General features: G+C 51.3%; 1 protein-coding gene across 1 annotated transcript in view; it reads right to left on the bottom strand.

The window, feature by feature from the left end:
* LOC121151591 (katanin interacting protein) overlaps positions 1 to 22,105 on the bottom strand; it is a 157,559-nt gene that overhangs the window by 56,209 nt on the left and 79,245 nt on the right. The window contains exons 7-11 of the mRNA XM_040973166.1: positions 14,056 to 14,311; positions 10,997 to 11,128; positions 2,425 to 2,597; positions 1,518 to 1,589; positions 85 to 191 (exon numbers count right to left, since the gene is read on the bottom strand). Of these exons, the coding sequence (XP_040829100.1) occupies positions 85 to 191; positions 1,518 to 1,589; positions 2,425 to 2,597; positions 10,997 to 11,128; positions 14,056 to 14,311 (740 nt within the window). The remainder of the gene's footprint in view (positions 1 to 84; positions 192 to 1,517; positions 1,590 to 2,424; positions 2,598 to 10,996; positions 11,129 to 14,055; positions 14,312 to 22,105) is intronic.

Below are 22,105 nucleotides of genomic sequence, written 5' to 3' on the forward strand. Positions count from 1 at the left end.
CAGCAAGAACCCCAAGTTAGGAAGCACCTCCTGGCAGCCGTGCAGGGACTCTGGCTTGAGCTGTGAGTTTGCTTGGGTAAGTACCTGCTTCCCAGCTTGTCAGTTCTGTCGAGGGCTTGCTTGGTGCCTTCGGTTCCCTCTGCTGCCCTGGGTGGGCCTGGTGAGCAGGACCTGGGCACACTGGGGAGGCACTGGGGAAGAAAATGCTTTTTAAACAGAGGTCCAAGGTGACACTTCCCAGCCCTCAGGCCCCCTGTGGGCATGGCACAGCAAAGAACGCAAGCAAGGAGGGGCAAGGAATTCCAGGTTCCTGCGGTTCTGAGAGGGCCTGGGAGACAGTCTGCCTTGGCACCCTCTTATAGAATCTCTCTCTTCCCCAAATTTTTCAGTGCTGCCATGGTATCCCTGTTCTAGAAGCTACCAAGTGTCCAGATCCCATGGAGGGTCCCAGGAATACCATTGGGCCCTTCCAGGTTTTTCCTGCCAGGTCCTTTCTGCTTCTGCTTCCCTGGACATTGGCTTGGGGACGTGTCCACTGGCTGTCTGCCGATAACATCACACACTTGGAAGCTCTGTGGGGCAGGGCTTGAGCCACCCAGAAATCCAGGGCCATGACTGGCCTGTGTGGCAGGGGGTGAGAAAGCATGGTGGGTGACAGTTTCCTAAGGACAAGTAAGGCCAATGCTGTCCTGGCCACTTCCCTACCCACCTCTGGCACTCGCTCCTTCCGCTTCCTCTTCCTCCTCTCCTCCTACTTCTCTTTCCATGCAAAGGTCTACTTCCTGTCCCTTGATTATGCTAGGCTCATTCCCACCTCAAAGCTTTCTTCCAGTACCTTCCACCTGGAACACTGTCCCCTGCAGCTGATGCCTTCTTATAAGCAGGGCTCAGCTCAAATAATGGGATGTGCTTTTTATGGGATGTGGGTCTCCCAAACAGCAGCTTAACTTGCAGCACCACACTCGCCTGGTACCCCATCTCACGCCTTGTCACTCTAACTCATTAGCAGTTGCAGTTGTGACCATGGCTTGGCACACCCATGCTTTTTTCTGGCTTCATTTTCCGCTGTCTATAGGTTCTAGCAGGCCCCTGGTTATCTGCCTCAGCCACCTCTGTATCTTGGCCGCAAGATACAGACCCGAAGACAGGTCAACACCCATGGTCCTTTAGCATTCTACTAATTCTTGTCTGCATTTGCTGAGCTGTGTCTAACTGACCTTGAAAAATACAGACATAATTGACTTTTTCATGCCACTAAGCTCCATTTTTGCATTGTTTTGCCAGCCAACAGAAACCTAATGAGGGATTTGAGTCAGCAGGACTGTGTGACTCCTTGGTCTTGCAATCCTGGGCAAGCCACTCCCAGCCTCAGGGCCCTCATCTATGAAACGTGCAGGATCATACCAAGGCTTTGGATACACACGGAGGACCTGCTGGGACTGTGTGGGGGCTTGGGAGCTCTTAACAGACTGTGTTCAGGCATGTAGGCTGGGTGTGGGTCTTAGCTCTCCACTAACCTCATGGCTCTCCTCTTCCTCTTCCTTCTTCAGCAGGTGGGCCCAGGGTTTTGTCAGCGGTCCTTCGGCAGCCTGGGAAGATGCAATCACATGATGTGAGGTCACAAGAGAGCAATCCACTGTATATTCAAGGGTACACGGAGGGACAGGGATATTCCCAAGGGCATTTAGGAAGGAGCATCAGCTGCAGAGTTCAGTGCCCTGAGAGCAAGCCTGGCGACAGTGGTTGGCATGGATGCAGATCTTGCCCTGCAGGTGGGCAGACAGACTTCAAAGACTACCTCCAAAGACATGGCCCGAGCTGGTCACCTAGCTCCTTTGAATGCCAGTGGCCATAGTTCCAACCAGGCTTGTCCATTTAGGGGCTCCTGTGAGCACTGAAGGGTTTGAACTATGGACAAGGTTTTCAACGGGGAGTCAAGATCACGCTTCTGCAATAAGATGTGTGCTGAGGCCTGCAGCTCCCTGATGCACTGGTCCCACCTACTGCTTAGTCTCCAGCTGTCTGCTCAAAGCCCAAAGTAGCAGGTGCAAAGCCAAATGCTTTACAGGGACAGGCAAGTCCCTGGAACAAGTGAGGCAAGCCAGGGACAGGGCAACAAGGCAGCCAGAGCTTGCTGCTTATTCTCCTCTGTCCCTGGTCTCAAGGATCCAGGGTTTGCAAGGGAATCGGCCAAAGCCAGAGATAATAGCGGCCTGTGGGGCTTTCCAGAAGTGAGTGCAAGGTGAAAGAAGGTGCAAGAGATGGGAACCCTGGCAGGTCCTGAACAAGGCACACAAGGTCTGACGTCAGCGACACCCACAGTGCCTCTCCCTTGTCCCCATGGGCTCCGGCCACAGCTGCTCAGACCCTGTCTGCTCCCAGCCGAGCCAGTAACCTCCCTTCTCTCCCTGCCTGTGCACGCACCTGCAGTGGGCTGGCAGGGGACTCCGCCTTTCCGCCGAGCAGCGCCCTCCCCAGGGCTGCGTTCTCCACCTGGATGGCTCGCAGCACAGCCGAGGCATCCTCCTGCCTGTCCTCAACCTCCACCACGAGCTTGCGCATTGCAGACAGGGGTCTCTCTCGCCGGCTTGCAGGTCCTGAGTGGGAGTGGAGATGCGGGCATGCAGAGAACAGGAGGGTTGCACCTTTAGATTGTGTTCTTGGGGTACAGCTCACCATCTGTCACACCCGAAGGGAGACATCTTCTATGTGACAAGAGGCCGATATTCTCCCAAAATGTCAAGGTCGTGAAAGGCACGAAAAGCGGGGGAGAACTGTGGGTTCTGGTTCACAGGCGTGGCAAGGGAGCGTAAAGAGGACCCTGGGAAGGGGTGCTGGAGGAGTGGGGAGGAAGAAACAAATTGCAGCCAAGAACACTATTGTGGCATTTGAAGAAATCCGAATAGAGGCGGCACTTTAGATAACAGAACTCCATGAACGTTCAACACCCTGCATTTGCTAAGTATACTGTGGTGACGTAAAATGAGTGTCCTTGTTCACACGAGACGCACGCTGCAGTGCCCGGGAGTAAAAAGGCCCCGTGCCTGCAACTCAATCTCCAATAGCTCCATATGTAAAGGCACAGCAGCCTGCGTGTCCCCAGGACCTTCTTTGGACACCCAAGCGTACCCCAAAGCCCTTCTATAAAAGATTGCAGGATTTGCATGTACCCACACACCTCCTCTTGTGTATGTCTCATCATTATTGCTCAATCATTTGTAAAAAGTTGTTTATCACTGCTGACTCTACCGCAGTGAAGGCTGGGGTGCGGGAGGAGGCAGGGAGGGAGAGACGGTTGAGGACACCTGCCCTGGTGCTTGGCCTGCTGAGCAGACCTTGGTCAGAACCACATGTCGTGGGGTCGTTCAGGTTTTTGGTTGACATACTTGACACTGCTGTTACTGATATGCTGCATCATAATATAGTTCAAGCAGCAACAACAAGCTCGGCCCTGACAGGTGCCAGCAGCTGTGTGCTGCCCAGTTATCAGGGTTTCTGGTCGACACACAGGACACTCCCGTTACACATCTATGAGAGCATTGCATGGCAGTGGGAGTGCAAGTGGCAGTACCAATGACAGCACTGGCAGGTGCCGGCAGCTGTGCACAGAAGTAAAGATGAGCACTGGACGCCTTTATCCCACACTGTAATTCCTAAATGTGAGTCCTGCTTCTGCTTCTCATTCCAGGTTCCTGTTGATGCAGATCTCCTTGGGATGCAGCAGGTGATGGCTTCAGTACTTGGGTCCCTGCCGCCTGTGGGAGGCCAGGATTAAATTTTCTAGCTCCTCTGCTTCCAATCCAGCTTCCTGTCAATGGGCTCAGGGAACATAGCAGAGTATTGTCCAAGTGCTCGGGTCCCTGCCATCCACATGGGAGATCTGGATGGAGTTCCTGGCTCTGGCCCAGTGTAGCCCCTGTTGTTGTGGCTGTTGGATGAGTGACCTAGTGTATAGGAAATCTTGGTCTATGTCTTAAGCAAACAAACAAAAATTTTTAAATGGCATTGGTAGCAGAGGACAGGAAGCACACAGGGGCTTTCCTGGGCTGGCTTCCTAGGACAGCCAGGTCCTGGGAAGATGGGAACTACAGATCACACTAGATCTTCCTCACTCAATACAAGGAGGGATGGGATTCCTGCACTGGATGGGAGAATGGGAAAAATGGAAAGAGGGCAACTCAGGGTTATGTCTTTGAGCCACATCGGAACTGTGGTGCTAACATGCTCTGGCTCCAAGGCTCTCAGAAGCAGCCACGGACCAGCAGCCCATCTCTGCACCTGCAGCTGTGCCATGTGCATCCTCGGCCCAGTGAGCTGCCGCCGTAGGAGTGGGGGAACAGGTGGGACAGGCACACCTCTGGTCCTTTCAGGTGCAGAGCTGGTAAGTACCAGAGCTGATGCTGGTATGAGTGGTCAGGTAAGAATGTCTGAGGGTGGTGAGCCTGGGGAGATTCGCCTAGGGAGGGTTGAAGGAACAGCAGGTGCCGTGGCCCTGGGGTGAGCAAAAGAATGGCAAGGGGGCTGGAGCTGGGGAAGCAAGGAGCCAGGAGGGTGAACAAGGTAGGTGGTGAGGTGGTAGCCCCCAAGGCCAAGAAAGCCCTATAGTGTTCACTGCTTCATGAAGGCTCATCTTGTTCCCTGGCACTTTCCTGCCATCTGACATTCTAATTTCCATCAAGTGAATGGCTGGAAGATGGCATCAACCCCCACCCATGTACATGTCGGTGTTTGTGAACATCTCCGAAGCGTATCGCTTCCCCCATCCTCTGCGGGAAGGCACGGGCCTTACAGATGCTTCCAGAAGTAACAGGTAACGGCTCACCATCTGTGCCAGCACCCTGACATGCGGGGGCTCATGTACTGCTGTTGCTGGAAGGTTCTGTATCCATCTCCTGCACAGGGCACTTCGTTCATTCTGTTTTAAGATTTATTATTATTATTATTATTATTATTATTTTATTGGAAAGGCAGTTACAGAGAGGTGAGACAGAGAGAAAGATCTTCCGTCTGCTGGTTCACTCCCCAAATGGCTAAAACAGCTGAAGCTGAGCTGATCTGAAGTTAGGAGCCAGGAGCCTCCACTGGGTCTCCTACATGGGTGCAGGGTCCCAGGCCACAGGCAGGGAGCGGGATAGGAAGTAAAGCAGCTGGGACGCGAACTAGTGCCCGTATGAGATGACAGTGCTTCAAAGTTAGCCAGTTGAGCCATGGTGCCATGCACAGAGCCTTATAAAATAAGCCTGGGAGGAGCTGTGTGGGCCGCCCTTATCTCTCTCTCTTTTTTTTTTTTTTTGCCAGTTCATGTTCTTCGGTGGCCTGGGCTGGGGCTGGGATGGAGAAGGTGCCAGTAGGTCACCAAGGAAGCCGGCTGCGCAGCCAGGGGAAAGTGTGCTGGTGGCCGAGCAGCTCTTCCCCACTGTCTTCTTCCAGGGAGGCCCAGTTCTGCCTGCAAAACCCCATTCTATCTGCCAAGTGTCTTTCACGTGGCAGGAAACCAACGTGACTATCGGCAAGCGCTGCCTCTGCCCTTTGAGTCACATTATGCTAAGAAGATGCACTGAGAAAAAAAAAAATCAGATCACCCTTTCTGCCAGCCAAGGTCGGCTCGGCAGCTCCCCTCCCAGTAACGTCCCCACCCCCAGAAACGTCTGGTGCCCAGGACTGCCCACAGCCCATTTCTGCTGGCCACCCGGTGTTTTCCCTGCTGTTCCACACCTCCCCCCCGCCCCCATATGCCGGGCAACGACCTCCGAACTCTTGTTGATGCTCTCATCCCTCATGTGTTGATGCTCTCAGCCTCATGCAGGGCTGACCCGAATGCCAAGGGACGGTGGATTTACTCTGGTCATAGACCCAGAGGATGGTGAATTTATTCACCATGGTAAATGTGTGCCACCCGCAAAAGCCAAATTGGATGTTTTAATCTATCCCAAACTGCTCTTTCTCACTCGAGAGCCATCCTTCTTCCCACCACTCCACTCTCTTCCCATCTTTTTGCCAGTGCTTGCTTGCCTTTCTCCTCTCGCATGGAGGAATAAAATGTGTATCAATTTCTGGAGATTTACCATGAAGGCAACGCATGTCGCCAAGATGTGGGGCGGCCAGGCTGGGGGGGGAGGGTCGGCTCCTCTGGCCAGGTGATGTGCCCCAGTTCACCGGCTGTGACTCAGACAGCTCCTATTCATTCAGTCTGAGCAAAAAGAAAAAAAAAAATCACTCCTTACAACCCACGCCAGGGGCCCGGAGGTCCCTCGGGAGCCTTAAGTGGCAAACATTAAACCTGGAGACAGGAAGTGTTTATCACTGTGGTCATGGACCAGAAACCCCACTGGCTGAAACCTGCCTTGTAACTTTCTCCTCTTTAAATTGGAAATTGATGCCAAGGTGTTAAAAAAAAGAAGAAGAAGAAGGATGGAGGAGGGGGAATTCACTTGAAAACTGGGATTCCTGTTATCTCTTGAACAGTCACGCAACCTAGCAACCTAGGGCCCACACCCACATAGGGTAACCGTGGTGGACCCAGGTAGTGGTGCCCCCTTTAGATGGGGTAGGGGTGCTCCCGTTTCCACTGCATGTACTGCCCCTTGACTCCCTATCGGGGCTGATGGGCTTAGAGATTGTATGCCACACCTTGTGACAAAAGATCCATGGCAACAGCTGACTTAGTCGGGTCTGGTCTTGAGATGTCCACACTCACCCCTAAACCCAAGGGCACCCTGAGACAAGGACTTGTGCCCAAGTACCCCAAGCCTCCACGTACTCAAGATGGTGTGGCAGCCTCAAACCGTCGGCTTCCCCACAGCAGAAGATGGAGACAAATGACCCCAATGCCTCACAGCCCCGCCTGCGGCCATGCTGCAGTGTGCTGCTGCAGCATCTCCGGAATGTCACAGATGGAGCCTGTTCCCCCAGCTGCACTTGGCCTGGCAGCTTCCTTTGATTGTGACCTCGCAGTCTGAAAATGCACACACATGCATGCATGCTGGGGCTTATCTTTTATTGCTCGGAGACCGAAAGTGCTGGATGACAGGATCACACAAGTCACCCTGACTGAGGTCCCCAGGCCTGCCGGAAATATGCCAGAGGCCATCCTGGACCAGTTGAGCCAGTCACTAGCCAGCTCTCCCGCAGAGCTGTGGCCTCCAGCCCCCTATGCAATCATACAAGGGCTGCTATCTGAGGCCACTATGCTTGTAAATGGGACTGCGAGGCGGTGCTGGCTGACACACCTGGCTTGTCCAGGCCCGCGTGCTTCTCACCTCTAAAAGCATGTTTGGGGGCCTCGCCGGGGCAGGTTCTCTCGGCAGGCCTAGCGCTCCTCCTTCCACTGCCGCATGCACTTCACGCACGTGATTTTTCAAGGCAGGCTCTCAAGGCCCAAACTACCGACTCCTTCCTCTCCGACGTCCCGGTGCTCGGCGGTCCCACACCCTGTCTCTGTGGAATCTGTGGTATCTGTTCTGTGTAGTTGACTTTTATAGGAAACCAACAGCAGGCGCTGCTGTCTTCCAGGCACAGTGACCTTCACAGCACCTGCGGTTTCTTTGAGGAAAATACCCTTTGCCTGCCACTCTGCCTTTTGGGTCAATTTGACCTTGCTGCTGAGTGGCCCTGCATGGAGTGAGAGTGTGTGTGTGTGTGTGTGTGTGTGTGTGTGTGTGTGTGTGTGTGTGTAATCTGACCCGACTCCTGATCCAGATGGATTATTCAGTCTGGAGGCAGTTCAGGGATGAGCTGGTTCTTGGATCTGCACTGGGCCTATTGGGAAGGTGGCAGTCTCTCTCCTCCAGGGGTTGCAAACAAAGCTGATGAAACGGAGTCTTGAACCCTATGGGGTGTGGGTGGGTGTCTCCTGGGCAGGGGTGAAATGCCCGCCTGGTAGTGATCAGGAGTGTGGTTCTCAGTCTCTGGACCAGTGATATCAGCATCCCTTGGGAACTCTGTTAGTTCAAAACTGCTTAGCCCCTGCCCCGGCCCTCCGGGACTTGGGCCTACCCACCTGTGCTGTAATTGGCTTCCTAAGTAATTCTGATGCCCATTCAAGTTTGAGAACAACTGGGCCAGGGGAAACAGAGCTAAGTGAGGGTGATACAGTTTCTCAGTGACCACAGTGGAGCACATGGATCCCTCCCTGCAAGGCCTAAGCCAGGGGGCACAGCTACCATCCTAGACTGGTTAGGCCTGCGGGCATTAAGACATCTTCCTCTGCTGCTATTTGAGTTCCCATCATATGCCACTAGAGAAACACTGCCTGTTAGGCTAGGAGACTGCACTTGGGCCGCACAGGCTTTCTTCTGCAGGTTTTCCTGGCAGGAGCACTAACCTACAAGGCTGTCATGTTCACTAATTCACTCACCCTGAGGGGTGTTACTTTCTTTCTAGGGTTGGCAGCTTGTCTGGGAGAAGTGGTTCCCATAGATCACCTTGCCGGAGCGCTCTGACAATCTGGGCAGTCAACCTTCCGCGTTAAAGACTCCTGTGCTTTCTGCCTCAAGGAGACAGCGGTCTCGGGGAAGGAGATCATATTTGCTCCTTGAGAAGCTTCTGGGTTGACAGTAGATTCGCATGGGCCAAAGGGGCCTTTACCACAAGCAGGGGTAATTACAGTGACAGACAGGAAGAAGGCCTGTTGTGGAGTTACATCACCTGTGCACATCTAATTGCCATCAGTTCAATTTTATGAACTTGTCAGAAGACCTCTCAAAGGTGCAAGGGAACAGGTACGCTTCTGGAAGGGCAGACAAGCTCATTTGGCCCAACCTTTCCCCAGAGTGCAACCTCAGGACAACTGGTTTGAAAACAAAAAAAAAAAAAAAAAAGAAAGAAACTCTGGGGTTCAGTATTGTGGCATAACAGGTTACACCGCTTGGTCGATGATACTGCCATCCTGGTTTTGAGTGCTGGTTCGAGTCCTGGCTGCTCACCTGCTGATCCAGTTCCTTGCTACTGTGCCTGGGAAGGCAGGAGTGGTTGGCCTAAGTGTTTGGGCCCTTGGCACCCAAGGGGGAGACCCAGCTGTTGCAGGTATTTCGGGAGTAAACCAGGGGATGGAGGATTTCTTTCTCTTTTTGTCACTCTGCCCAATAAATAAGACAGATAGGGCAATGAAGAATTACAGGGCCAAAAGGAGGCAGGAAAGAGGCAAGCCGTGGAGGTGGGATGATGTCTGGAAGGCTTTTCCCGCTGAGACACAGCTGCTCCTGACAAGACTTCCCGTGCCTTGGGAAGCTGAGCAGGGCTGGTGACACACGCAGGGACGGCAGACTGTGACAGGGAAATGGCCAGGACTGAAGGATCTGGAAATGGCAACACCATGAGTGAACTCAAATTTTACCAATTTGGCAAAAAAAAAAAAAAAGTAAGAAGAATGTCTAGTGGGTTTAAAACCTAGAGAATGGAAACGCCTGGCAATAGCATTTAAATTGGGAGGGGGTAAGTAAACAGAGTTGTAAGGTCCTTCCATGGAATAGGAATAGGAAATGGTAATCTTGCTAATTTAAAGCAGACGCTAATAAGTCAAGAATGCCTGCTGCAATCTCTGGTAATGACTAGAAGAATAATAAAGGAATTTATAACTAACAATGTAACAAGGAGGGAAAAAAATAACAGAGCAATCAGTTAACAGGAAGGCAAGAAAGGAGAAAAGGGGAACATAAAACAGGCAGAACAAATAAAAAGCAAATCACGAGGTAGCAGATTTAAACACAAATATGTCAGCGGTTACATTAAACATAAATGGACTAAATGCTCCCATTAAAGCACACAGACTGTTAAAGGATAAAAATAAAATACAATTGCATCCTGCTCACAAGGCACAAACCTGAATATCAAGACGCAGAGAAAAAAAAAGTTTGAAAGCACAGGGATGAATAAGAGATACACCACCTCACCACTAACCAAAATGAAAATGCAACCTCTACTGTATCAGATTCTAAGGTGAAATAGAGACAATTCGTGATGATGCCAAGTTCAATTCACTAGGAACACATAAGAAGTCTAATTAAAAAAAAAAAAGATTTATTTATCTGTTTGAAAGGCAGAGAGAGAGAAAGAAATCTTGCAACTGCTGGATCAGTACTCAAATGGCAACAACAGTGGGGACTGAGCCAGGCTGAAGCCAAGAGTCAGGAACTTCCATTGCCTTCCCAGGTGCATGAGCAGGTAGCTGGATTGGAAGTGGAGCAGAAGGGACTAGAACTGGCACTCCTACAGGACGCTGGCATAGGAAGGCACGAGGAGCCCAAGCACTTGGACTACCCTCCACTGCTTTCCCAGGTGCATTAGCAGTGACCCAAGTTGGAAGTGGAGCAGCTGACACTTGAACCTGTGTCCCTAGGGGATGCTAGTGCAGAAGGTAGAGTCTAGAAGAAAGGGTTCTATGGCTCCAAGGAAAGTTGAAGGCCCTGGCCTTGCCTTTGCCCTCTCATTGACTGACATGGGACTACAGTGGAGCCACATGTCACCCAAATATTAAGCTAGATAGGCAGCAGCAGGAGTGCAGGGGCCAAAACTACCCTCAGAAATTCTCCACATTGGCCGTTTTGTGCAGCGCGTGTGGCTGTGTAGGTGGCTCCAAGATCAGCTCTCAGGAAGCTTGATGGAGTGCATGTGGTGAAAATCACAACTTTCAGGGGAGCCTCTGGGTGAAGCAACTGGGCTTCACCGATCTAGGTTTGGGGGACAAGTGGTAGAGATTGTGCACAGGCAGCTTTTTGAGCGCTCTGAGCCCTGAGGCACAGAGAACATGAGATTACCCATGAGAACCATGGGATTACTAGCCGGCTCACCCTGCTTGCTGACCTCCCCTGAGATTTGTCGTGCCAATCTGCACAACTGCCTCAGTACCCATTCCCAATCATAACCCTGTCTCTCTCTCTCTGAGTGTATACATGCATATCCTTTCGGTTTGGATTGTCTGCAGAACTCTGGCTAACACATTAGCTACAGGGCATGGTTCAGTCCCTGCTCCCTTACCCAGGGTGCCCCAATCTCTTACTTGAGCACACTCTCTCCTGGTCCAGGCCCACGGCAGCAGCCTGGGGGTTCAGGTTTGGCTCAGGTTTGCTGGGGACGAAGACCTCAGCGTTGTCCTTCCTTTTGGCTGACAGATTCCTTTCCGTTCTGTGACCTGCAGGAAGAGAATTATGTCTCCGTCAGACCCTGAGCCTGGCTAGAGCGGAGTTTTCTGGGCAGGACTTGGTACATCACTTATGCATGTATTCGTTCACCAAATATTGACTGAGCACCTGTGTGCCAGGTACCTTGCTGGTAAGGGATTAGAGACGTGAATAATGCAGGCGACAAAACAAGCTGCTGAGAGCCCAGCCCCACCCCCGTTATGGCAAGGAAAGGAGATAGCCCAGGGCACAGCCAGCTTTTTTCAGATGTTCTACTTCTGAGTAGACCAATCATACAGCCTGCAGGATTCATGATGGTGTGGTCCCTGGAGGTTACCAAGGATGTCGTGCACCTGCTGGCCTCCAGGAGCTCACGGCCTACAGTGGGGAGAGGGGTCGGGGCGAGCCGTGGGGAGTGCTGGGGGGATAGGGCCGGTGAGTGGGGCAGACAGGGCAGCGCAGGTGAACATGCTCCAGAGGCTGTTTCTCCCCCCTGCTCAGCATTTCAAGCAGAAGGTTCCAGGACCACTGCTGGCCAAGAGGCAAGGCAGGGTGATATTTTAAAGCACTTGTGCATGTTAATATGTAACCAGAATGTCAGCTAGCTGATGTTCTGAGTGCTGCTGCTCAGAATCACCCTAGCCAGCAGTCAGGGCACGTATTTTGGTGCAGTGCGTTCAGCTGCTGTTTGCAACTTTTGCATCCCCAATCCAAGTGCCGGTTCAAGTGTTGGAACCTTTGCTTCCTCTCCAGCCAGCTCCTTGCTAACATGTCCCAGAAGGCGGTGAAGATAAGCCGAGTATTTGGAGCCCTGTCAGCTACATGAGAGACCTGGATGGAGCTCGTGGTTCCTGGCTTCGGCCTGATCCCATCCCACTGATGGCGCCATCTGGGGAGTGAGCCAGTCGATAGGGGATCTCTTGCTCTGTCTCCCACCACCATCCTTTGTCTTTCAAGGGAGCAAACGGATCTTTAAAAATCAATGAACAAAAAAAGAAAAGAGAAAGGGGAGAGGAGAAGCAAGAGAGAGTAGGGAGAAAAGGCAGAAGCAAGAAGACATGTTGAAATGAGTTACCCAGGGGGACACCAGGCCCCTGGGCTGCTGGCTGCTCCTTGGAGTTGGAACTTGGCTGCTGCCAGGGCTCCAAGGGCCAGCTGGAGGCTGCAGGTGGAACGGACAGAAGATGGTGGCAGCAGAAGGCCAGCACAGCCCCCCTCAGTGCGCATTCACAGATGACCCGATGGTCACTGCCCATGGCAGGCATCGCTGTGGTCCACACGGGCCCTGCCGAGCCATCTAACGGTAAAAGACATAAAATGTCAAAAGATATGGCTCCCTCTTTTCACTTCATGCCTCTGTGATGCTCTCAAACTGGGCCTGCTGTCAGTTTTCCTTCTGCAGCCAGGTCCTGCACGCCCAGAAATGACTGCCAGGGTGCTTCTCCTGCCCACCCCACCGCTGGCACACAAGAGTATTAACAGGTGGGCATGACACACCTCTAGCAGACTGGGGTATAAGCCACATGCTGGGAGTGCCATGCAGTGCAAGAGCTGGGTTGTGGAGACGGGCATCTGGCACCGTGGCTAAGCAGCCTTGGGAAGCCTGAATCCCATGCCACAGTGCCTGGGTTCGAGTCCTGGCTCCACTTGCAAGTTCAATTTCCTGCTCAGGCCATCCTGGGAGACAGCAGGTAATGGCTCAAGAAACTGCGTCTCTGCCACCTACATGGTAAGACTTCTATTGAAGTCCAGGCTCCTGGCCTTGGCTGGGCCCAGCCAGGACTGTTGTGGACATTTGAGGAGCAAACTGCAAATGGAAGATATCTGTCTTTCTGTTTCTCTGTCTTTCAAATAAAATGAAAATAAAGAAATAAGTCTTGATTTAAATATATATATAGAAAAGAACCAGCCTGTGCACTGGCAGGGCCTCAGGAGCCATCTCTTGTCGACACCTCCAGCTCAGCCCTTCCAGCCTTCCAGCCTTGTGTGGACTGGTGTGATGGCCCCCAGGAGACCAGCATGCAGCCTGGTTTTACACATGCACTGCTGTCTCCTTCCTTGGCTTCACTCTGGTTCAGGAAAAGCTGGTCCCCCTCAGTTGGCACACCTAGCCTGGAGGTGGTGCTGGGAGTGAGAAAATGGAACAGGCCCAGTCCACTTTGGTCAACGCCTGAGGCTAGGGAACTGAGCCCGTTTGAAGCAGCCCTCTCTCTGCCTCTTGAGCTGTCTCTCCCACTCATGGCTCTGAGTTGCAGTGCAAAGCCCCCTGCTGTGGACAGCTGCTCCAGTCTTCACCTTGGCTCCACCACCAGTCCTTGTGGTTGGCCGGTGACAGCCACAGCCCTGAGCGCTGTTCCCTGAAGCCCTGTCCATCAGGGATGCATGCAATGACTACTCAGAGACAACAGTGCATGACCCAGTGTGGGTGCCAGAGCCATGCCTGGGGCTGCTTTGTGCTGGAGTTTTTAGGAGAGAAAAAGTCCACTTTTTGGTGGGATTGTGGAGCTAAGGTCTCCTTAAAAGAGGCCATACCACTGCATGTTGGAAAGGCTGCCTGGGAACGCAGCCAACACAGAGGGAGAAGGGCAAGAAGAAAGAAGGCAGGGGAAGAGAACAGAAATGAGCCCTATTCTTCAAGGCCAGTGATGGTCTCTGAGGCACATGTGGTTCCTGCATTAGCCAATTGGAAAGCGGACACAGCTACGCTGCCCACAAGGCTTAGGGTGCCCAGACACCTACTGCCTTGAGCTTCAGGTGCCCTGGGAAGCATCTGAAAGTCATGCTTTTGTAACCCACAGAGCGAGATCTGATGGGCACATCTCGCGGACTGAACTTGAATTCAAAATGGCACCATGATGCAAAGTCTTTCTGCGCCAGCCAGTGATACCCACTGCGAAAAGTTGCCAATCCTCTCACTCCAGCCCCGATCAGAACTCACTTTTGGAAGTAGGATTGAATTCCAGCACCACCAGGGTGTCGGGGCCCTGGGGAGGGCGTCCCTCGCTCTGCTGGTCCTCGAGGGCATCCTTCTGGGCTGCATCCCCAGCGGAGAGAGGAGAGTCGTCTCCGGGAGGACCCTCAGGCTCAAGCTCAGAGGGGACATCTTCTTCGATAGAATCATCACTTTCTTCGTCACTGCTGGGACAACCCTTGTGCCTTCTCTGTGTGCTAAGGTCCAGGCTGCTTCTCAGCTCCTGCCAAAAGCCAGGAAGAGGTACGTAAGGCATGTGGGAAACGTTCATGGCAAAGGCATCTGAAGCAAAGACACTCTTTCTGCCACATCTGCGTCTCCCAAGATCACCACAACCTCTACATTGGGGCTGTTTCAAGGAGGAAAAACTCAAGGATGGCAAAAGCCCAGAAACTCTGAACAGAGCTGTATTCGCAGTGGTAGCGATGTTGTGTGTCTGTGTGTGGGGGAGAGGCTGTACACTCCTGGGGCTTGTTTGTGTTTTTTTAAGATTTATTTTTTTTTTTATTGCAAAGTCAGATATAGAGAGGAGGATCTTCTGTCCAATGATTCACTCCCCAAGAGACAGCAACAGCCGGAGCTGCACTGATCTGAAGCCAGGAGCCAAGAACTTCCTCCAGGTCTCTCAAGTGGGTACAGGGTTCCAAGGCTTTGGGCCGAACTCAACTGCTTTCCCAGGCCACAAGCAGGGAGCTGGATGGGAAGTGGAGCTGCCGGGATTAGAAACGGTGCCTATATGGGATCCTGATGCGGTCAAAGCGAGGACTTTAGCTGCTAGGTCACCATGCTGCGCCCATGGGGCTTGTTGAAACAGATCATGGAAGCCGCTGGCCTCGGGGCACCAGTTGCTACTGATGCTTGAGATACCTGCATCCACACTGGAGTGCCTGATTTGAGTCCTTGTCTCTGATTCAGCTTCCTGCTAACGTGCACTCTGAGAAGCAGCAGGTGATGGCTCAAGTCCTTGGGTCCTTGTCACCCACGTTGGGAGACCCAGATGGAGTTCTGGGTTCCTGGATTCGGACTGGCTTAGCCCTGGCTGTTGTAGGCATCTGTGGAGCGAACCAGTGGATGGAAGATTTCTCTGTGCCTCTCTGGCTTCCAAATACAATCTAAACATGTGCACAAACATACCTAACTGCACATGAGAGCAGACTGTGGAGATTTACCAAAAACCTCGCTGATTTTCTCACTTAGTGGGTCAGGGATGAGACCTGAGAACTTGCATTTCTAAGAGGATGCCCACGCTGCTGGTCAAAGAACCCAATCATTCATACCCAGCTCCGGCTACGAAATCCCAGAAGCCTCCAAATGACCTTGCAAGTCCAGATGCTGATATGCCTGGCAGAGATTGCCCCGTATCTCATAGGATACTTAGCAGCACCTAAATGTCATAACATTTAGTACTGGACTGCAACTGCCATTTTTTCCCCACGTTTCTTTTGTCTCCTTGGGATTACAGGCCATGCAGTAAGATCTATGCTTCCAGACTCCAATATGAACTCCTGGATAAAAAAGCTTGTGTTCCTTCTGTCTTTCTCAGACTACAGGTTAAGCATTAAGATCTACACTTAGAGTGACCAGAAAATGAAGTATCTGAACCAGGACATTTCTGTGAAAGGTGGGGAGGGGGTGGGAGTGGGGAATGAAAAGGGGATATGGTTATATTTATCCTGAGATGAAGAAAGTATAAACTGAACCGTGAAGGCAAGCCAGTGCGTGAAGCTGACCAGGCTATACTTGCCCCAGAGCTCTTGTAGTATCTGACATAGTTCTGGAAATAAGAAAAGCAATCGGTAAAGGGCTTGGTGACTGACCAACTAGACCTTCACAGCCACGCTAGGCTGAATACGGTAGATTGCCCATGTTCCAATCTCTAGAACCTGTGATTCAGTGAAGTCTTAGCTGCAAGAGAACTCCACAGAGAACACCTTGAACATGTCAAATAAATCATTCTAAAAAGATGACTGAGACGTACAGATGCTACAGGTGCCACAGGAAATGTCTCCAGCTCAAACCAGCAGGGAGGGAACCCCGCCAGGCAGCAGCAATGCCTTCACTGGACTGTGCCCTGGAGTGACATGCTGAGCAGACTTGTAAAGGCTGAACTTGGAGATGGACTCAGCAGGTTCCTATGCAAGGAGCGGACTGTATGCTCTTGTTGCTTCCTGCTGCGTGGAAGGTAGAGAGAGATGGAGGGAGGAACCACTTTAAGTGAAAAGGAACTCGGATTTGATGATCTGGGAGAGTCTCAGCTTGTCTAGTCTGCAACAAGACACTATAAATAGGAAGTTCACTGTCAGGAAAGTATGCTCTGGGACAGAAAACCAAGATGGTGGCTGGACGACCCTTGGCTAGAAGCTCAGACAGGGTCAAAATTCAGAGGATTCAGCTGCACAAACAGGGCTCTTTTCAAAGAGATTGGACCAGGGACCATGGATTCTCTTACATATCATAGCAAGCGGCAGATCACTCCCTCAGAGATTGCTGGAGCACTGAACCTGAGGTGCGTATGCATCGCGTGGCCTGCTGGGAATGTCACACTGGCAGGAACGCTGCCAGCTCGGACTATGTAGAGAAAGAAAGTAAGAAGGCAAAGATGGCTGACTCCCTCAGATTCTACAGGCAAGGAAACGGGCCGACCACACTGCTCACAGGCAAACCCTCGGTGTCTCTCTGTAAAAGGCAGTGTAAAATCTCTGAGAATTACTCCCAGGCACTGAAACTTTCTGGAACTTTCCAGTTGGATTTTGACATTCTTAGGTTTGGTGATTCCTTCTCATTTTTTTTTTTTCCTACCTCCTTCACCCTCTTTTAGTGGCAATGCCTATTTCTGTCATCCTGTGCCTGGCCCACCACGACATCTGGGAGTGAATGACTTATTTTCCAATGGCATGGGCCCACAGATGAAGTAGAATACGGTCCCAACATACAGTACATCAACAACTCACTGAGATGATGTGAGCTGGGGATTCTGAGCCGATAAGACCAAGATGATATTAGTACTCAAGTTGAGAGTTGGGCCTGGTGATGGGATGGATGTGGTTTGCAAGTGAGTAGGGAGTGAATCTCTGTGGGATAGCAGGTGGGCTGTGATAGGCTGATCAAACAGTCCCCAAATATTCTACATCCTCCACTCCAGGACCTGGCAGTATGTCACAACACAAGGCAAGGGGGACTTGGTAGGTTAAATTATCCTCCCTCCCTCCCCAACCCAACCCCCACCTGCCAAAAAGGATTTATTTATTTGAAAGAGAGAGACCTTCCATCTGCTGGTTTACTTCTCAAACATCTGCAGCATCCAGGACTGGGGCAGGCGGAACCCTAGTGGACAGGTGGGGGAGTGGACACGAAGTCACCAGGACTCTCAATCCCACTGTGAGCTGGGCAGGCTTCCTCTGGCTGACTCATTACCTTTACAAAGTTGAAACCCCATGTTTCAGCAACTAAAGTTTTGGGGCCCCCAAAATTCGAGGAACTGAGACCATGTGCCTTCAAGGTGATCCTGCTTCTTCCAGTGAGTAAGCAGCACAAGAGTGATCTCTCAGCCACTGTACCTTGCTCACTCTAGAGTACACAGGCACATCCTCTTTTATACCAGCTTGACTCCACCAGCGGGAGGGCGGCCTACACATGCACCCGTGCTAAGGGCTGAACTAACAGTGGGGGGCAGGGAGAGGGAGACTGCCAAGCTTCTGCCCTGCCTGGAGCCTCAGTGTGTGTGTGTGTGTGTGTGTGTGTGTGTGTGTGTGTGTGTGTGGTTAGAGTAGGATAGTGGGGGGCAGGGAATACTCACAAGGCAGTGCAAAAAGAAAAATGAATGGAGCATCCAAATGCGGCCAGGACTGGGAGAGCCTGAGACTGGGCTATCTGCAGTAGAGGCTAGTAGGGATGCCTTGGGGAGGAAGAGGGCACATGTGCTATACCAGGATGGCAGGCAGAGGGAGGGCACAGGCGTGCTGGCCCTGTGCAGCAACCAGGCTTCGACTGTATGCACGGTGAGAGGAGTGCTGAGCAGAGTCAACATGAGGCGATTTCTGTTTCCCAGAGATCCTATGGCTCTGGGCTACCAAGTGGGTGGGTGAGAACCAGGGAAGGGCCGTGTGGCTGTGGTGACAGCATTTGCTCTGGGAGAAATGAACACTGTGGAGGCAGGTATTTGGGGGGTGGCAGCTGGGATCCCCCTAGCCCACACTGGAACCTCGGAGCAAGATGATCACTCTTGGCTCCAGACCCCAGCTTCCCGCTTTCGCAGTGGTGTTGGTTTAAACAGTTGGGTCCTCATCGCCCATGTGGGAAATGGGGATTGAGTTCCTGGCTTCAGGTTGGCCCAGACTTGACCACTGTGGGCATCTGGGGAATGACACAACCACACAATCAGTGAACAGAAGCTTCCTTTCTGTCTCTCAAATACAGAAATCACATACACACACACACACACACAAAATTAACACCATGCATACCTTTGACCTAACCATTCTAGGAATTTATCCTTTAGTCTTCAACGTGTAAAGATCATCCTTTATAGGCAAGAATAATCCAAACGTTTATCAATAAATGGATTAAACAACAAATAGCAAGGACATCCAAGGATCCCCAGGCAGCTCTTACAAAGAATGAGACAGAACTTGTGGGCTGTCATGGATCAATATCAAGAAAGAAGCAAAAAAAAAAGCATACTGGAAAAACGCACATGTAGTATCAACTCAACTTGGATAACTTTAGATTCTAAACTCATATGCATGCATATGTACATGGCAAGAAGTCTGGAGGGGTGGCTTGGTGGCACATCAGGCTAATCCTCTGCCTGTGGCGTCAGTGTCCCATATAGGCAGTGGTTCATATATCAGCTGTTCCATCTAGCTCTGTGCTTATGATCTGGGAAAACAGCGGATGATGGTTCAGGTCCTTGGGCTCTTCCTACCCATATGGGTGACCTTCTGGATATGCCATCCAGGTCTCCCACGTGGCTGGGACAGGCCCAAGCACTTGAGCCACCTTATTCTGCTTTCCTAGGCACATTAGCTGACAGCTGCATCAGAAGTGGAGGAGCCATGGCCTGAACCAGTGCCTGGATGTGGGATGCCAGCAATGGCTTATGTCCCTGTGCTACGTCGTTGGCCCCAACTTGTGCAAGCTATAGAAGCACCCGATTTATGCCAGCAGAGAACAGGCAGTGCGCATGCCTCCTGGATGCCTTTCCCATGAAGAGTCAGCCTTGCCCAACTCAACTGCAGACAGAGCTACTCCAACCTCTCTTTTCATAATTTTTTTTTTTTTTTTTTTTTACTTGTTTTTATTGAAAGGTGGCATTACTATAGAGGTGAGAACAAGAAAGAGGGGGAGGGAGAGAGATATTATCTTCCATCTGCCGGTTTACTCCCCAAATGGTCACAGCAGCAGAAGTTGGATCAGGAGCCAGGAACTTCTTCAGGGTCTTCCATGTTAGTTGCAGCGGAACCAAGCATTTGAGCCATCCTCTACTGCTTTCCCAGGTGCAAAAGCAGGGAGCTGGATGGGAAGTGGAACTGTCGGTGTTCTTGTGGGATGCCAGCATTATAGGGAGAAGCCTCATTTGCCATGCCATGTGTGGGCCCCTCCAACCTCTTAGTATTGTGTTACAGTATAATAAAAGAGTGGATTTCAAAAAAAATTCTTGTAATAATTTTGAGTATCAATAATCCTTCCTGTTTCAATTTGGTTTCTTTTTCTTCTATTAAATGAGTACCAAAAAAAAAAAAGGAATTCATGCAAATTTAACGGCATAATTGTATTTGGGATATTTTGAGAGAGAGAGAGAGAGAGAGAGAGAGAGAGAGAGAGAGAAAGAAGAGGGGCCAAGGTTTGTTAGGGCTGGTTCCTTCTCCCAAAGGAGAAGACTCCACCAGCTCACGTGATTTAAGAGCACCTGCTCTGGTGGGGGAGGACAGTTGGGGGCAGTGGCCAAGGGCAGATGGGCTCAGCCAGCAGCCCTCTCTCAAGAAAGCCTCTCACCTCCTTTCTGTCTGGGAAGCTGAGGACCTTGGGCCGGTCGTTTTTGAAAGCCAATCTGCCCTTACTTCAAAGGGATACGCGCTGGGGGAAACTATCCGATGCTTTGAAGTCATCATCCAGAAATTTCTCTGTGAAAACTCCCTTTATGGCATTCCTTCAAAACCTCGTTATATTCAATTTCAGCGTTTCCGAGTTTAAAATTGGAAGTTCAAGAAGCCCTTTGCGCCAGAACACCTTCCGCATAGTGGCCAGGCGGTAAACAGCAGAAGACCGGACTGGATGCCAACGGGCCTCTTCCCCAGGAGCCAGGGAGGCGGTGGACTTGGCAAAGACTGAAGGTCGCCGCTGGCAGAAGATCCTCCAACTACATCAAACAGGGCCTCTTTGCAATAATGATAGCAACTAGGATAGCATCAATAACGACAATGACAGCTGCCAGTGGCGGAGCTTTGGTGACCTACCAGGCACGGAACTGACCTCTTCAGGTCCTCTATCTCATGTCATCTCCCCACACTCCCGCGTGGTGAGGTCTCGTCTGAGCAGTGAAGTCCAGGGTCACACGGCTCTGCACGGGAGGCCTCGGGGTTTGGATAAATTAACGTGTGGCTTCCCAGTGCAAGCTCTGAACCGGGCTGTTGCCTGCCTGGCACTACCGACTGACTGTCAGCAGTTCCCTGGGGCAGGATGAAAGTCAGGTGTGCAGGGCCACTGCCTGGCATGGAGCTGATGAAACTGCCTGCAAGAGCTTCACAGGCAGAGCCGCCTGCAGGCCAATGATGCATGAAAGTGTGTGGGAAACCCCGACTGCCTGACCACGCTCTTGTTTAAAAACCATGGTTTTAGGGGCTGGATCGTTGCGGTAGAACTGGTTAAGCTGCCACCTATGAAACACTGGCATTTCATATGAGCACCAATTTGAGTTTCTGGCTGCTTCATTTCCCACCCCAGCTCCTGCCTGATACGTGCCTGGGAAAAGCAGTGAGAGATGGCCCGAGTGTTTGAGTCTCTGCCGCCATGGGGGAGACCCAGATGAAGCTCCTGGCTCTTGGCTTTAGCCAGACTTGGCCCTTTGTGACCATCTGGAGAAGAGAAAAATAAAATAAAACCATAGTCTTCTACATTAGTTGTGACTATGACTATGGGCTTCAAACACCTACTACTGTTTTTAGCCTTTTGATAACTTTTACTATTCACATTCAACCCTGGATTTTCCTTTCCTAATTTCCTTTCAAAGCAAAATTTATAATGTTCTCTGGTGTTCAGTCTCTAAAGTGTATCACTGAAGAAGAAGAAAAAAAAATCAATCCTTGTCTTGGAGAATGCAACAGAGGGCAGGGATTTGGAAAGCAGAGACATGGGGTCTGCTACATGCTTCCTGGCTGCCAGGCTCCTGGGCCAGGCCCTCATGACCACCCTGCCTCAGCCCTTCCTCACCTGGGCCTGCCCAGAGCAGGGGCTCGGAGTGCTGCATGCAGGATTCAGCAGTAGGAAGTTACATGGGGATGGCAAGGCAGAGACCAAGCAACAAATGCCACCAAGTTGGGGGCAACACCGTCGTATGGTAAGGTAAGTGTCTGCCTGTGGCACCAGCATCCCATATGGGTTCTGGTTCAAGTCCTGGCCACTCCAGTTTCCATCTACTTCCTTGCCCATGGCCTGGGAAAGCAGTGGAGAATGGTTCAAGTCCTTGGGATCCTGCACACACGTGGGAGACTTGGAAGAGCTCCTGGCTTTGGATCAACTTAACTCCGGTCATTGTGGCCATTTGGGGAGTGAACCAGCAGATGGAAGATGGATCTCTCTTTGTCTTTCCTCTCTGCAACTCTGCCTTTTGAGTAAAAATAAATAAATCTTAAAAAAAAAAAAACCAATGAAGCTGTTTAATTTATCTGGACAATAAGATGCTAGACTTTCTACATAGTCCATGCCCGCAATGAAGGAATAAGGACTGGATATGAACTGTACTATTACAACAATACAGAGGAATTCAATATGGGGGGAGGGCTTTTTGGAGGGGTTGGGG

Source organism: Ochotona curzoniae, unplaced genomic scaffold (assembly GCF_017591425.1).
Source record: "Ochotona curzoniae isolate NIBS_2020 unplaced genomic scaffold, NIBS_Ocur_1.0 contig_2321, whole genome shotgun sequence".
In the NCBI taxonomy this organism is placed as follows: Eukaryota; Metazoa; Chordata; class Mammalia; order Lagomorpha; family Ochotonidae; genus Ochotona; species Ochotona curzoniae.